This window comes from Pseudophryne corroboree, chromosome 3, assembly GCF_028390025.1.
Source record: "Pseudophryne corroboree isolate aPseCor3 chromosome 3, aPseCor3.hap2, whole genome shotgun sequence".
NCBI lineage: Eukaryota > Metazoa > Chordata > Amphibia > Anura > Myobatrachidae > Pseudophryne > Pseudophryne corroboree.
Window position 1 is genome coordinate 696433927 of NC_086446.1, and position 17656 is coordinate 696451582.

At 47.4% G+C, this 17656-nt stretch overlaps 1 protein-coding gene and 1 long non-coding RNA gene across 6 annotated transcripts in view; one reads left to right on the forward strand and one right to left on the reverse strand.

The window, feature by feature from the left end:
* LOC135056621 (uncharacterized) overlaps positions 1–6909 on the reverse strand; it is a 274060-nt gene extending 267151 nt beyond the window's left edge. Inside the window, exon 1 of the long non-coding RNA XR_010244033.1 lies at positions 6788–6909. This is a non-coding gene — a long non-coding RNA (uncharacterized LOC135056621). The remainder of the gene's footprint in view (positions 1–6787) is intronic.
* The window catches only part of BLNK (B cell linker), a 438756-nt gene that overhangs the window by 369783 nt on the left and 51317 nt on the right, over positions 1–17656 (forward strand). For 3 of the 5 annotated variants that reach the window (XM_063962019.1, XM_063962024.1, XM_063962022.1), the window contains one exon: positions 6917–6973. The exons of the other annotated variants lie outside the window; for them this stretch is intronic. In XM_063962019.1, coding sequence (XP_063818089.1) covers positions 6917–6973 — 57 coding nt within the window. The remainder of the gene's footprint in view (positions 1–6916; positions 6974–17656) is intronic. 5 annotated transcript variants of the gene reach the window in all.

A 17656-nucleotide genomic window follows, 5' to 3' on the forward strand; every position in this document is an offset into this window, starting at 1 on the left:
TGAGGGGGAGATAGAAAGAGAGAGTGGGAGCTGAGGGGGAGATAGATAGAAAGAGAGAGTGGGAGCTGCGGGGGAGATAGATAGAAAGAGAGAGTGGGAGCTGAGGGGGAGATAGATAGAGTGGGAGCTGAGGGGGAGATAGATATAAAGATAGAGTGGGAGCTGAGGGGGAGATAGATAGAAAGAGAGAGTGGGAGCTGAGGGGGAGATAGATAGAAAGAGAGAGTGGGAGCTGAGGGGGAGATAGAAAGAGAGAGTGGGAGCTGAGGGGGAGATAGATAGAAAGAGAGAGTGGGAGCTGCGGGGGAGATAGATAGAAAGAGAGAGTGGGAGCTGAGGGGGAGATAGAGAGAGTGGGAGCTGAGGGGGAGATAGATATAAAGAGAGAGTGGGAGCTGAGGGGGAGATAGAGAGAGTGGGGGCTGAGGGGGAGATAGAAAGAGAGAGTGGGAGCTGAGGGGGAGATAGATATAAAGAGAGAGTGGGAGCTGAGGGGGAGATAGATATAAAGAGAGAGTGGGAGCTGAGGGGGAGATGAGGGGGAGATAGATATAAAGAGAGAGTGGGAGCTGAGCGGGAGATAGATAGAGTGAGTGGGAGCTGAAGGGGAGATAGATATAAAGAGAGAGTGGGAGCTGAGGGGGAGATAGAGAGAGTGGGGGCTGAGGGGGAGATAGAAAGAGAGAGTGGGAGCTGAGGGGGAGATAGATATAAAGAGAGAGTGGGAGCTGAGGGGGAGATGGATAGAGAGAGTGGGAGCTGAGGGGGAGATAGATATAAAGAGAGAGTGGGAGCTGAGGGGGAGATAGATAGAGTGAGTGGGAGGTGAGGGGGAGATAGATAGAAAGAGAGTGGGAGCTGAGGGGGAGATAGATAGAGAGAGTGGGAGCTGAGGGGGAGATAGAAAGAGAGAGTGGGAGCTGAGGGGGAGATAGATAGAGTGGGAGCTGAGGGGGAGATAGATAGAAAGAGAGAGTGGGAGCTGAGGGGGAGATAGATATAAAGATAGAGTGGGAGCTGAGGGGGAGATAGAAAGAGAGAGTGGGAGCTGAGGGGGAGATAGATATAAAGAGAGAGTGGGAGCTGAGGGGGAGATAGAGAGAGTGGGAGCTGAGGGGGAGATAGATAGAGAGAGTGGGGGCTGAGGGGGAGATAGAAAGAGAGAGTGGGAGCTGAGGGGGAGATAGATATAAAGAGAGAGTGGGAGCTGAGGGGGAGATAGAGAGAGTGGGAGCTGAGGGGGAGATAGATAGAGAGAGTGGGGGCTGAGGGGGAGATAGAAAGAGAGAGTGGGAGCTGAGGGGGAGATAGATATAAAGAGAGAGTGGGAGCTGAGGGGGAGATAGAGAGAGTGGGAGCTGAGGGGGAGATAGATATAAAGAGAGAGTGGGAGCTGAGGGGGAGATAGATAGAGTGGGGGGCCAACGGACTGACAAAGAGATGCTGAACAGCACTTGCCACCTTTACAACTCGTTTGTTTTTCCTACCTGCTACTGTGGCGTGGACAATCATGCTGCTGCTGCACATTGATTCCCTCTCATGGACATGATCATGTCAGGGGACATGGAGAAGTATTGACCCCTTCTCCCACCTCTAGCTGTGGAGTCCCAAACTGGCAGCATGGGGGAGAATGGGAGAGGAGCTAAGAGAGAGGCCCCTCCTCCCCCTCCGGCTTGCCAATTCACATCCACACAGGCTGTATTACTGACTCTGGGGGGAGGAGCTGAGAACGCGGCTCCTCCTCCCCCTCCTGTCCGGAACCCGAACACTACAGCAGTAGGTGGCCACATTACCGCGGACTCTGGGGCACTGGCAGCGGGCAGCGCAGCGATGGCAGCAACGCTGCCCGCTGCCAGTGCCCCAGAGTCCGCGGCCCTGAACACTGGCGCTGTCTGAGAAAGTCGGCGGCGGGCGGCTCTCGGTGGGGGGGCAGGATCTCCGCTGCAGCGCCCTGCATATAATCGGCTGTACAATCCAGCAGGGAGGGGGGGCGATTATTGGCCGCTGCTGGTATAAGATCGGGGGCAGGGGTGTGTGTTACTCGTATCTGCCAGCCCAAGAATGGGGAGTGGTTTGGTGCCGGGCAGCCAGTTCGGCCCCGCCCACTGCCCAATCACATCAGTGTTAGTGACAGGGGCGTGCTTTCGTATGAGCTGAAAGCACGCCCCTGTCACAGAGGCACTTCTATGGGTGCCGCTTATGTGGCTTTTTTTAATGGGCTTCTACTGCCGCTTCTACTGCCCGGTGTTTGGCCCCGCCCCCCATTTCCGGACCTTTTATATTGACAGCAGGAGGCATCGAAAACGGTGCCTCCGAACATGTTTAAAACTTTTTTTTTTTACATGCTTTAAATAATATAAAGAATAACAGATACATATGACACAGAACCTGTGTCATAACGTATCTTCTTTGTAATTTGAATGATTAGGGACAGGGGAGGCACTGCCTCCCCTGCCTCCCCTGACTGCACGTCCCTGAGTTATGCCCCCCCGTAGTTTAGCCCCCTGTAGTAATGCGCCCCCTGTAGTAATGCGTGCCCTTGTAGTAATGCGCACTTGTAGTAATGCCCCATGTAGCTTGCCCCAAGTAGCAATGCCCCCTTGTACTTTAGCCCCGCTGTAATTTCCCCTGTAGTTTGCCCCAGTAGTAATACCCCTGTAGTTATGCCCCAGTAATAATACCTCTGTAGTTATGGCCCCAGCAGTAATGCACCCCTGTAGTTAGCCCCATGTAGCGTGCCCCCAGTAGTAATGCCTCCAGTAGTAATGCCCTCTGTAGTTTGCCCCCTTGTAGTTTAGCCCCCCTGTAGTTATGCCCCTCTGTAGTTTAGTCCCCAAATAGTAATGCCCCCAGTAGTTTAGCCCCTGTAGTTATGCCCCAAGTAGTAATGCCCCCCTGTAGTTTGCCCCCAGTAGTTTACCCCTTGTAGTTTGCCCCTGTAGCTTGCCCCCAGCAGATGTGCCTTAAAATAAAAAAACACCATACTAACCAAGCCCCGCTCCCGCGTCTGACCGCTGTGATCCTCCCGGCGTCCGGCTCCCTGCACTATGAGAGACACGTCATGACCTCACTCTCTCATAGCGCACACTAGAGCCGGAAGCACGAGCTCAGTACTGAGCTCCTGCCGCCGGGCTTCCACTGTGCGGGGAGAGCTGGGCGCCGCTGATAACAGCGGGCGCCCGGCATCTCCCTGCGGCGCCGGCACACATCAGGTTAGGTGAGCTGGAGGAGGCGGAACTGCGTTCCGTCTTCAAGTGGAACTGACGGAACGCGGTTCCGCCCCGTTCTGGATCACTTTAACCCCTGGATGTAGTTAATATTCTGGAACTCAGGATCCCTATTTTCAGAATGCTTGCAGCAACAATCCGATGGTCCAGATCATAATGGGAAGTACTGTAGTTAGTTAGGCACTAGGTGGAGGGTTAGCCTGCGAGGATTTGGGTTAGGGTTAGGCTGCGAGAGGGGAGGGCTGGGTTAGAGTTAGGCTGTGGGAGGGAATGGCTGGGTTAGGGTTTGGCTGTGGGAGGGGATTGTTACGGTTAATCTGTCTGGATTTTGAATTTCGGGATACCGCTGTCTGCATTCTGACCATCTCTGGATTCTATGCGCCAAGATATTAATACCAACACCGTTCCAACATGTGCAGACAATAGGTGGCTTTTAAATCTGGGTCCTCATTTTACATAAATTGAGTAGTTAGACTGGTCATACACGTAGATTTTTTTTGTCCAATCTGGTTGGTTGGAATGAAAATCTGGTAATGTATAGGAGCAAATGGCAATTGACCATTTGCTCCCAAACACTGAAAAACAGACCTGAATGGTAAATCAGACAAATTTGTAAAAATCCATTTTATTTAACCAATTTGTCTGAACAATTGTTTTTGTCAGTTTTCCGGCATTTTGGAGCAAACGGTCAATTGTCATTTGTTCCCATTGGTTGGTACTTGGGGGGGGGGGGGGTGGGGGGGGGGGGGGGTGTGTCTATTCATGAAGCAGTGAAAAGAGTGGAGAAGTGATCCAGTGGAGAAGTTGCCTATGGCAACCAGTGTTGAGGTAACATTTATAAAATGCATTCTATAAAAGTATACATAAAAGCTGATTGGTTGCCATGGGCAACTTCTCAACTCTTCATTGCTTTATGAATAGACCCGAATTATCTCTCTGCTAGGATCCTTTTCTCATAGACATACCAGAAAGATATGCCTTTGTTTACGTGTAAAGAGTTGGAGAGTTATGTCATAGAATGAGCAACAGGAAGGACAGAGTGATCATCATGTTATCTGTTTCCTGTTCTCTATGCTTGGTTTCTCACCCAAAACACATTTAGGTTTTTTGGGGGGGTATTTTTTATTTTTTATTTTTTTTTAAGGGGAAGTATTACATGATTTCATAAATAAATTCCCGAGGGATGTGACTGAGAAAATAGACTCTTATGCTGCATTTGTGATTATGCTTTCATACAGTAGTACTACTACCTAATAACATAAACCAGCAGCTTGTGAGAAGTTCTATGACTTTTTAGATTGTGGAAAATAGCACTAGGGAAATTGACTGAATAGGATTAAAATCAATTAAATAAAATATCTAAAAATCATTCAATAATCACATTTTATTTTCAGAATATTGGAACACATTGGTAATTATCTGTGGTGGAAGGGAGGCATTTTCCCACCAGGTGTGTTTCCAGATCTGAGAGTGCTGCAGGTTTTCCCTTAGCAGAAAACATGGTTTAGTCCTGGAGATTCAGCCCATGAGTCACCTCCTAACGGACGTGTATACACGGAAGATATTTATAATACATATAAAGTATCGTAAATATCTGCTTTGTAGTATTCTAATCATAATTGCGTAAAAATTGCAGCCACATCTAGATGGGAGGCAGCTCTATAATAAAGTGTGTAAAGCCGAGGGGCGTGCAGGGGGCGGGGCCAAGCCTTGGGCACTAAAATCCCATTGAAAAAATAAGGAGAAACGGCACCTGTACATATGCCTCATTGATGGGGTCGCGCCTTCAACCCACATCGAGGCACGCCCCTGTCAGTGAGGCAGATGTTGGACAGCGCTGACAGGGGCGGACTGCTAGATGATCCCCGGGCCGGCCATGTTTTCTATGCTCTCCTCTCTTTCCTGGACCTTCACCCTGGAGCCTGTGACAGAGAGGTTCCAGGTGTCGCGGGACCTGTTTGCTGACAAATCACAACCACGGAGATTCTGCAGCTCAAGAGCAGCCAGACCTGCAGGTTCACCAGCTGCTGACCGCTCCCTCCAGATGCGGGTGGCCCGTTACTTGATCTGCCTGTCTGAGGCATTGGTACAGTTTCACTACAGTCATATACAGGTTGAGTCTCCCATATCCAAAATGCTTGGGACTAGAAGTATTTTGGAATATTGGCATACCATATGAGAAATCTTGGGGATGGGACCCGTGTCTAAACACAAATATGTACGTACGTACATATCATACAGCCTACCAAGAACCTTTAAAAATCTGGTGGACAATTATGCAATAGATAACTCCTATCCTGGTGTATCAATGCTTATTTCCCTATAGAGTATAAGCTTGCGAGCAGGGCCTTCCTACCTCTAGGTCTGTCTGTTATTATTACCCAGTTTTGTTCTATTACTGTTGTTCCAATTGTAAAGCGTAATGGAACATAGTGCACTATATAAGAAACTGTTGTTAATAATCTAATAATAATTTGTTTTCATATGCACCTTAAACATAGCCTGAAGATAATTTGTATATAATATTTTTTTTATAATTTTGTGCATTGTGTATGCTGACCCATCAGAAAGCAAAAGCGTCACTATCTCAGTCACGTGTCACAAATCTTGGATTTTGCAATATTTCAGATAGATTTTCAGAACCCGCATAGAGTATCATTAAGCTATTTCATCTTAAGAATAATTCGCACTGTGGTGGTCATTCCGAGTTGATCGCACGTAGCAACTTTTTGCTGCTCGTGCGATCAACTTGACGCCGCCTATTGGGGAGTGTAATTTACCATAGCAAGGCTGTGATTGCTTGAGCAGACCTGCTATGCTAAAACGGATTCCTGCAAAACAAGACCAGGGTCGGACCTACTTACCCTGTGCGACGGATCCAGTGACGAAGGTCCCGGGTTTGAAGTCAGACATCCGCCCTCCAAACGCCTGGACACGCCTGCTTTCGGATCTCCACGCCCAGAAAATGGTGAGTAGACGCCCAGGAACGCCTCCCCGCTGTCAATCTTCTTGCGATCACGCTAGCGATCACTTTCTTCTTTGTTGTAGCCGCTGCCCAGCGACAGCCGGTGATGGGCAACGACGCGCAAGCGCATTGCGCTCACAGCTCATGCGCAGTTCCGACCCTTTCTCACCGCAGTGAAGAACCGCTGCGTACGAACGGGCCGGAATGACCCCCTGTGTGTCTCTCAGTAACCCTGTTCCTCAGTAACTCAACATCTTTCAACATAACTCACAAAATGTAAAATGTTTAAAAATTCAGTCTTATGAGTAAATTTTTAATATGGTGGTGGCACCATAATTTGAGGCATCGCGAATAAGATAAAAACACTTCTTCCTTTTCTTTATAGTACATGTTGTGTCCTAAACTCTTACATTTACATGATTTATTTTTACATTTACAAATGTGTTTGTGTGTATGGGGTTGTTTTGTAACTAAAAGTAGAATGGCTTTCATTCTACTAGAATACAAAATATCCGTATTTAAAAACAAAAATAAAGATAAAAGGAGATCTACAGGCATCACTTAATCATTTCTAAAAATCTTCCTGATGACTTACATTAGAAACCACTGATGTGAATAGTTGTGAGCCGCTCTGTCGCTATTGCTTCCTCATCTTGCTTCGGTATAATGTGCTCAATCTCTCTCCAGTCTATGAGTGTAAGCTGTGTCTTCCCTTAATGTCTAGGTTCCAAAACGATCAGGTGGCGATAATTTGTAAAACTGGGAAAGATACGTGGGATCGGTATGACCATCAAACCTTGTTTCTGTCTGCAAATTTGATTACGCCTGTCTTGTCTGCTTTAATATTTGTGTGTGCACTGTGTCTATTCTATGTTTAAGAAATACGATATTCTATTTGATATCTAACGCAACATAACCTTTGCAACACACATATATTTATATTTTCTGGGAAGGAACGAGGGGCAGAGAGCTGTAATATAAAACACTTTATAACCTAAAAATATCTGTCACGTACATCTAGGTTAAATTAAAATGACATATGACAAGCCTGGTATGGATAATTCTCCCAGCTTGTCCTCTCCAGTACCACAGGACAGCTCAGATGCATTTTGTCAATGTAGTTACTGATTTGCTGGAATTTCCGGTCGCACTTACAAGTGCAAACGTTTTATGCCTTAATATGTTTGTCTCTGAAAATGTCCTATATTCACTTCTGAACTACGCAGCATTTATCCTATAAGTTACTTTGGTGGATAAGGTGTCCTCTGGCAAAGCCTAAGCTTTGACATCGTTATTGGATGCTGCAGATTGGATTTTCTCGTATGCACATCACAGAGTGGTCATTTTACTAAGACACAAGGAGGGAAAGTTGCCATTGTATGGAAACGCTGCCAACAGCACCACAACTCGCTTCCTTGCGGCCCGAGCTTGTGGATTCTGCGCTATGAACAAAAGTCTGCAAGTCTGGACCTTGCTGCACAACATACAGTATAGTATGGCCATGTGTGTGATAGCTTTATTAACAATTAGTGGTTGTCTGATTCTAACTTCTACTGTACAGAAGTAGAGAAGGAAGAACTATGAATCATGAGACCAGCTTGGTCTGCCGTACAATGTGGTGATGACTAACAGTGAGTGTCAGGGCTGTAGAGAGGAAAGCATATGCAGATGTAAGGGTGTGTACACACTGTGAGAGCTTTTCTTTCGATTTTGACTATACAATCAAAATTGCAAGAAAAGTCAGTTCAGATCGCAAGGTAAAAGTCCCCTTTTGATCTCGATTGGATCCCGATGCGCGGTTCCGCCAGGTCGGTATCGCAAGAAAAGACAGACTGTGCAGGCAAGTCAATCCTTGCTAGATCGGTGTACTATCTAGTTCATCTCACATGTAAATGACATCTCACACATAAGCCAAAATCTCACATAAGCCAAAATCGTAAGCACACATAGTCCATATCGCAAGAAAAGTTAGTCAAAATCTGGGCTCCAGGGAGTTCAAGGGAAATCGCAAGTGAAAATCGGGCATAGCAAGGATCTCATCGTGTGTACACACCCTAAGAAGGAACCTTTGCACACAAAAAATAATAAGATTTTAAACCTACCGGTTAATCTTTTTCTCCTAGTTTGTAGAGGATGCTGGGGACTCCGTAAGGACCATGGGGTATAGACGGGCTCCGCAGGAGACATGGGCACTATAAAGAACTTTAGATGGGTATGCACTGGCTCCTCCCTCTATGCCCCTCCTCCAGACCTCAGTTAGAGAAACTGTGCCCAGAGGAGACGGACAGTACAAGGAAAGGATTTTTGTTAATCTAAGGGCAAGATTAATACCAGCCCACACCATCCACACCGTATAACATGGAATATACGCAACCAGTTAACCGTATGAACAAAACAGCATCAGCCAAAGACTGATCGTAACTGTAACATAACCCTTATGTAAGCAATAACTATATACAAGCCTTGCAGAAATATGTCCGCACTGGGACGGGCGCCCAGCATCCTCTACGGACTAGGAGAAAAAGATTTAGCGGTAGGTTTAAAATCTTATTTTCTTTTACGTCCTAGAGGATGCTGGGGACTCCATAAGGACCATGGGGATTATACCAAAGCTCCAGACCGGGCGGGAGAGTGCGGATGACTCTGCAGCACCGATTGAGCAAACATGAGGTCCTCATCAGCCAGGGTATCAAACTTGTAGAATTTTGCAAAAGTGTTTGAACCCGACCAAGTCGTCGCTCAACAAAGCTGTAATGCCGAGACGCCTCGGGCAGCCGTCCTAAAAGAGCCCATCTTCCTAGTGGAATGGGCCTTTACCGAATTTGGTAACGGCAATCCAGCCGTAGAATGAGCCTGCTGAATCGTGTTACAGATCCAGCGAGCAATAGTCTGCTTAGAAGCAGGAGCGCCAACCTTGTTCGCTGCATACAAGACAAACAGTGCCTCTGTTTTCCTAACCCGAGCCGTCCTGGCTACATACATTTTTAAGGCCCTGACTACATCAAGGTACTTGGAATCCTCCAAGTCATTCGTAGCCACAGGTACCACAATAGGTTGGTTCATATGAAACGATGAAACCACCTTAGGCAAAAATTGAGGACGAGTCCTTAATTCTGCTCTATCCACATGGAAAATCAGATATGGGCTTTTGTGAGACAAAGCCGCCAATTCAGACACCCGCCTTGCAGATGCCAAGGACAACAACATGACCACCTTCCAAGTGAGAAATTTTAATTCAACCGTTTGAAGAGGTTCAAACCAGTGAGATTTTAGGAACTGTAACACCACGTTAAGGTCCCAAGGTGCCACTGGAGGCACAAAAGGAGACTGTATGTGCAGCACTCCCTTTACAAAAGTCTGGACTTCTGGGAGAGAAGCCAATTCCTTCTGAAAGAAAATTGATAGGGCCGAAATCTGTACCTTAATGGAGCCTAATTTCAGGCCCATATCCACTCCTGTCTGTAGAAAGTGGAGAAAACGGCCCAGATGGAAAACTTCCGTAGGAGCATTCTTGGATTCACACCAAGATACATACTTTCTCCAGATACGGTGATAATGTTTCGCCGTCACCTCCTTTCTAGCCTTTATCAGAGTAGGGATGACTTCTTCCGGAATGCCTTTCCCAGCTAGGATTCGGTGTTCAACCGCCATGCCGTCAAACGTAACCGCGGTAAGTCTTGGAACACGCAGGGCCCCTGTTGCAACAGGTCCTCTCTGAGAGGAAGAGGCCACGGATCTTCTGTGAGCATCTCCTGAAGATCTGAATACCAGGCCCTTCGAAGCCAATCTGGAACAATGAGTATTGTCTGCACTCTTTTTCGTCTTATGATTCTCAATATCTTTGAGATGAGTGGAAGAGGAGGGAACACATAGACCGACTGAAACACCCACGGTGTCACCAGGGCGTCCACTGCTACTGCCTGAGAGTCCCTTGACCTGGCACAATACCTCCGAAGCTTCTTGTTGAGGCGTGACGCCATCATGTCTATTTGAGGAAGTCCCCAATGACTTGTTATCTCTGCAAAAACTTCTTGATGAAGTCCCCACTCTCCTGGATGGAGATCGTGTCTGCTGAGGAAGTATGCTTCCCAGTTGTCCACTCCCGGAATGAAGACTGCTGCCAAAGCGCTTATGTGATTTTCCGCCCAGCGCAGAATCCTGGTGGCTTCCGCCATTGCCACTCTGCTCCTTGTTCCGCCATGGCGGTTTACATGAGCCACGGCTGTGACGTTGTCTGATTGAATCAGAACCGGTAGGTCGCGAAGAAGATTCTCCGCTTGACGTAGGCCGTTGTATATGGCCCTCAATTCCAGTACGTTGATGTGTAGACAAGCCTCCTGGCTTGACCATATCCCCTGAAAGTTTCTTCCTTGTGTGACTGCTCCCCATCCTCGGAGGCTCGCGTCCGTGGTCAACAGAACCCAGTCTTGAATGCCGAACCTGCGACCCTCTAGAAGGTGAGCACTCTGCAGCCACCACAGGAGAGATACCCTGGCCCTGGGGGACAGGCTTATTTTCTGATGAATTTGAAGATGGGACCAGGACCACTTGTCCAGAAGGTCCCACTGAAACGTCCTTGCATGAAACCTGCCGAAGGGGATGGCCTCGTAGGACGCCACCCTTTTTCCCAGTACTCGAGTGCACTGATGGACTGACACTTTTCGGTTTTAACAGGTCTCTGACCCTGTTCTGGGGTTTCTGGGCTTTTTCCATTGGGAGAAAAACCCTCTTTTGTTCCGTGTCCAGAATCATACCTAAGAAAGATAGCCGAGTTGTTGGAACCAACTGTGACTTTGGTAGATTCAGAATCCAGCCATGTTGCTGCAGCACTCTTAGGGAGAGCGCCACGCTTTTCAGCAACTGATCTCTCGATCTCGCCTTTATCAGGAGATCGTCCAAGTACGGGATAATTGTGACTCCCTGCCGGCGCAGGAGCACCATCATTTCCGCCATTACCTTGCTGAAAATCCTCGGAGCCGTGGAAAGCCCAAACTGCAACATCTGAAACTGGTAATGACAGTCCTGTACAGCGAATCTCAGGTACGCCTGATGAGGGGGATATATGGGGACATAAAGGTATGCGTCGTTTATGTCCAGTGACACCATAAATTCCCCCCCTTCCAGGCTGGAGATAACTGCCCGGAGCGATTCCATCTTGAATTTGAACTTTTTCAAGTACAGGTTTAGGGATTTTAAATTTAGAATGGGTCTGACCGAGCCATCCGGTTTCGGGACCACAAATAGGGTTGAATAGTACCCCTTCCCCTGTTGAACTAGGGGAACCTCGACAACCATTTGTTGTTGACACAGTTTTTGAATTGCAGCTAAAACTATCTCCCTTTCTGGGGGAGAAGCCGGTAAAGCCGATTTGAAAAACCGGCGAGGAGGCAGGTCTTCGAATTCCAGCTTGTAACCCTGGGATACAATTTCCCTTGCCCAAGGATCCACGTCTGACTGAACCCAGACGTGGCGGAATAGTCGAAGTCGTGCCCCCACCGGCGCAGACTCCCTCAGTGGAGCCCTAGCGTCATGCTGTGGATTTAGTAGAAGCCGGGGAGGACTTCTGCTCCTGGGAACTAGCCGTAGCAGGCAGTTTTTTACCTCTTTCCTTACCTCTGGCGAAGAAGGAAAAGCCCCGACCTCTTCTGGACTTATGCGACCGAAAGGACTGCATCTGATATTGCAGCGCTTTCTTTTGCTGTGGGGAAACATAAGGTAAAAAAGTAGATTTACCCGCGGTAGCTGTGGAAACCAGGTCCGCGAGACCTTCCCCAAATAAATCCTCACCTTTGTAAGGTAAAACTTCCATATGCTTCTTTGAGTCGGCATCACCCGTCCATTGGCGGGTCCACAGGGCTCGCCTAGCAGAAATCGCCATGGCGTTGCCTCTCAAACCTAGCAGACCAACGTCTCTCGCAGCGTCCCTCATATATAAGACTGCGTCTTTAATGTGACCTAAGGTCAATAAAATGGTATCCCTATCCAGGGTATCAATGTCAGCTGACAAAGTATCTGTCCAAGCCGCAACAGCGCTACAAACCCAAGCCGACGCTATTGCCGGTCTGAGCAAGGCACCCGTATGTGTATAAATTGATTTTAAGGTAGTTTCCTGTCTGCGATCAGCAGGATCCTTGAGGGCTGCCGTGTCTGGAGACGGTAGCGCCACCTTTTTGGACAAGCGCGTTAAAGCCTTGTCCACCCTGGGTGAGGATTCCCACCGTAACCTGTCCTGCGCGGGGAAAGGATACGCCATCAGAATTCTCTTGGGAATCTGAAGTTTCTTGTCTGGAGTTTCCCAAGCCTTTTCAAATAACGCGTTCAGCTCATGAGATGGGGGAAAGGTTACCTCAGGTTTCTTTTCCTTAAACATGTGTACCCTCTTGTCAGGGACAGAGGGGTCATCTGTGATATGTAAAACATCCTTTATTGCAATAATCATATAATGGGCGGGATTCAATTCTTTTCACCCCTTTCCACACTCGTTCTGTTTCTGCCCTCATTATTTATATATATATGTATGTGTCAGATGTAAACATTTGACTACTCACTAGTGTGATACTCAAACAGTTAAAATGGATTTTATTGTGATTGGTTGATGTTAATTGGTGGGTGGGCACATACTGGGTATATATGTCTGTCTTTTTCAATATGTATTAATCCTGACAAAGGTCCAAGTGAGGACCGAAACGTCGATTACTCCGTCTGGTATGAAATTATAAATTAAAACTCTGCTTAAATGAAGACTGGTGAGTGCTCCCATTCTTTGTATGTATGTATGTGTGTATGTATATATATATATGTGTATATATATACTAATCCAATTCAGCCGGCACTCCTCGCTGTGTTATCAGCTGGTCCTGGTGCCAAGTGCAAAACCATCCATATAGCAATACAAAAAAGCACGGCACTCCAAGGACTCTTCTGCAAAACGCCTTTATTGGCGGTGTCACATCAACATGTTTCAGGGCATCAGCCCTTTCGTCAGGATACACCAATATATATATATTGGTGTATCCTGACGAAAGGGCTGATGCATGTTGATGTGACACCGCCAATAAAGGCGTTGTGTGTATATATATATATATATATAAGAAGGGGGGGCACTTTTAATTGGCGCAGTGAGTGTGTGTGTAATATATATATATATATATATATATATATATATATATATATTACACACACACTCACTGCGCCAATTAAAAGTGCCCCCCCCTCTTTTTTGCCCTCTGTCACCGTGTTCAGCAGGGGAGAGTCCGGGGAGCCAGCTTCTCTGCAGTGTGCTGTGGAGAAAATGGCGCAGGTTAGTGCTGGAGGATCAAGCTCCGCCCCCTCAGCGGCGGGCTTCGGTCCCGCTCAAATTTCCAATACTGGCGGGGGATTATATAATATACTGCCTCCGCAGCCTATATATATATATATATATATATATATATATATATATATATATAATATGTTAGCCAGTCCCTAGAGGTTTATTATTGCTGCCCAGGCCGCCCCCCCCCCACCCCCCCTGGCCCCTGCACCCTTCAGTGCCCGTTGTGTGTGGGAGCAATGGCGCGCAGCTCTGAAGTCTTCTGCCGCCTTTGAAGTCTTCTTTCTTCTTATACTCACCCGGCTTCTATCTTCCGGCTCTGTGAGGATGGCGGCGCGGCTCCGGGACGAACAGCGAGGGTGAGACCTGCGTTACGACCCTCTGGAGCTAATGGTGTCCAGTAGCCTAAGAAGCAGAGCCTATCATTTAAGTAGGTCTGCTTCTCTCCCCTCAGTCCCACGATGCAGGGAGCCTGTTGCCAGCAGTGCTCCCTGAAAATAAAAAAACTAACAAAATTATTTTTCAGAGAAACTCAGGAGAGCTCCCCTGTAGTGCACCCAATGTCCTCTGGGCACAGGATCTAACTGAGGTCTGGAGGATGGGCATAGAGGGAGGAGCCAGTGCACACCCATCTAAAGTTCTTTATAGTGCCCATGTCTCCTGTGGAGCCCGTCTATACCCCATGGTCCTTACGGAGTCCCCAGCATCCTCTAGGACGTAAGAGAAATAAAAAATCATATTGCCAAATTGCTGAAAAGATGATTAACAAATTAATATTCTGTGAATGTAGCCGGCAGATGTCCACTCATGCAACGTTCTGCTACTGCAGAATACCCTGGCAAAGGAAACCCACAAGGGAGGTGGGTTTCGCTGCACTCGACAGACCGGTCACGGACCCGTGTCTGGGTAACCTGGGCTAGCACTAGAGACTTGGGGGGGAAAACAGGCAGGGTCTGAAAGATGAAGACTGTGATGTCAGTCTGAAAACGACTGGAATATCAAACTAGAACCGATGAAAACTGTAAATGATATCTGTCTGAAACCGATGGGAGTCTGTGATTATATCGGACTTGAACCAATGGCTGGAAATATTGGACTTGCACCGATGGTTAAGGAGTATTGGACATACTCTGTAGAGAGCCAATACCGGAATCAGGATTCCCAGAAACTGAGCTTGTATACTGGGGAGTACAGAGACAAAGCCCAGGATGCTTTATACCAAAGGGTTGTTCTGGATTGGCTGGAAGTGTCAGCTGAGCACCACCGGACTGAACGGGATTGGTCAGTAGAGAGTCAGCTGACTGGAACCAAGATGATGATGTCCATGACTGGTTTTGGAGGGAACCTTGGTTTAGGCCCAAACACCAGGAAGCGGAGCACTATGGAGGATCACATTTAGGATTATACACAGAATGCTGAGAGTGCTGTGCAGAGGCAGCACGTATAGACTTCTCTGACAACTAAGCAAAATGAGCAGAGAGAAAGCAGCCGCTGAGCACAGAGTCCTGCAGATGAACCTCACAGGGGTATTTTCACACAGGTGACTAATCAGGAGTTTTCAGCAGCAAGAAACGCAGACTGCAGCTTGTAGGCCGAACTGCAGGAGTGATGGCAGAGGTAAAACGCAAGACACAAGAAATGTAGTCAGGATTGTGACTGAGAGCCTTACTCCATATTTTTTTTTTTTTTTTTAGCAACTGAGCAAAACCATGTTGCCCTGCAGCCGGGGCAGATGTAACATGTGCAGAGAGAGTTAAATTTGGGTGGGTTATATTGTTTCTGTGCAGGGTAAATACTGACTGCTTAAATTCTACACTGCAATTTAGATTTCAGTTTGAACACACCTCATTCAAATCTAACTCTCTCTGCCAATGTTACATCTCTGCCCCACCAGCACTACAACATCGGTTTGCCCAATTGCTTTTTTTGGTTTGCTAACAAACCTGAACAACCCCTTGAGTGCATAAAACTGCAAACAAACCCAAAATACTGCAGAATGAAGAAGTCCAACATGGCTGCAGATTAATTATTCTAGCAGTGACTGCATAGATGTTTTTAATCTGACAGCCAGAGCCGGCCCTAACCAATATGATGCCCTAGGCAAGATTTTGGCTGGTGCCCCCTAGCACCGCCGCTAATTCTGCAGGAGATGCCTGGCATGAGTCAGCTGTCAGCTCTGCTAACGTCAGGTGCCTTTTTGTTTATGAATATGCATCACATTATTTGCATTACTATGTGGCTAGGATGCACAAGCAGCTTCTGCTGATTAAAATGATATGCAGCATGCCTATATTCTGTGTGCGACTGCGGCTGTATCTGCATACGAAATGCTACATTACAGTGATTTCCAGGAATCCACTGCAATATAGCATTTCGTATGCAGATACAGCCGCAGTCACACACAGAATATAGGCATGCTGCATATCATTTTAATCAGCAGAAGCTGCTGGTGCCCCTAAGCATATCAAATGCCCTAGGCATTTGCATAGTTTGCCTATGCCTAAGGCCGGCTCTGCTGACAGCCATGTTCTCCAACCTACATACTTGCCACGACCTCCTTTACAAACTACGAATATGTGTCTCCACAGGGCGAAAGCTGTGTTGCGATGTGCCTGTGCAAAGACTGTGCAAAGTGGAAGCATGGGTGGTCATTCCGAGTTGTTCACTCGCTAGCTGCTTTTAGCAGCCGTGCAAACGCTAAGCCGCCGCCCTCTGGGAGTGTATTTTAGCTTAGCAGAAGTGCGAACGAAAGGATCGCAGAACGACTACAAAATATTTTTTTGCAGTTTCAGAGTAGCTCCAGACCTACTCAGCGCTTGCGATCACTTCAGACTATTCAGTTCCTGTTTTGACGTCACGAACACGCCCTGCGTTCGGACAGCCACGCCTGCGTTTTTCCGATCACTCCCTGAAAACGGTCCATTGACACCCAGAAACGCCGTCTTCCTGTCAATCACACTGCGGCCAGCAGTGTGACTGAAAAGCTTCGCTAGACCTTGTGTGAAACTACATCATTTGTTGTAATAGTACGACGCGTGTGCGCATTGCACGGAATACACATGCGCAGAAGTGCCATTTTTTGGCCTGATCGCTGCGCTGCGAACAAAATCTGCTAGCGAACAACTCTTAATGACCCCCGTGGTGCGGTCTTGAGTGGTTTGCTGTGCTTTTAGCCAAATGTGCTGCATAAATATCCTATACTGAATTGCAAACTGGTAGTGGGAACCAGTGCCATAACTAGGGGTATGCACTGTGGGTGGCACTATTGCTGTCCTGCCCCCCCCTTCCCCACCCTTATTAATGCAGCTGTGCCTATGGAGTAGCAGGCACTCTGCTGTCTGTACAGTTGCTCGGATCATCCTGAGACCACTCTGAGCGGTGTTGCACATCTTGGTGCTTGGTGGCCCTGCCCCGTCTGCACTATGTCATGACGTCATGTACTGGCGGGGTCGGCAGACTTGGGGATAAGGCCGTTATGGCACTGGTGGGAACTGGTGGTGTATCATGCCACCCCTAAACATTTATATGAATTTAAAGGAGGCATACATGAGCATTGATGGGTATGACTTACTAATGTCAAATCCTGCAATGTCAGAAAACTGAGCTCAGGTATAAACCCTTTGGGGTTTTGTCTTGAAATAGTTCAATATCGAAAACGTAATGTCACAGCGTAGAATACTATTTAGAAGAAGCTTGGCACCTTTCCTTCTATGATAAATACTTCCAAGAAACCTGCAGAGACGACCTATGCAGAGACAGATTCAAGACTTGGTGCTGGTCTGTATTGCCATCTTTAATAACATTATTATTATTTTTTTGTACAATGCAATAAAGCTGACATTTCTCTGACGTCCTAGTGGATGCTGGGAACTCCGTAAGGACCATGGGGAATAGCGGGCTCCGAAGGAGGCTGGGCACTCTAGAAAGATCTTAGACTACCTGGTGTGCACTGGCTCCTCCCACTATGACCCTCCTCCAAGCCTCAGTTAGATTTCGTGCCCGGCCGAGGTTGGATGCACACTAGGGGCTCTCCTGAGCTCTTAGAAAGTAATAGTCTTAGATTTTTTTTTATTTTCAGTGAGACCTGCTGGCAACAGGCTCACTGCAGCGAGGGACTAAGGGGAGAAGAAGCGAACTCGCCTGCTTGCAGCC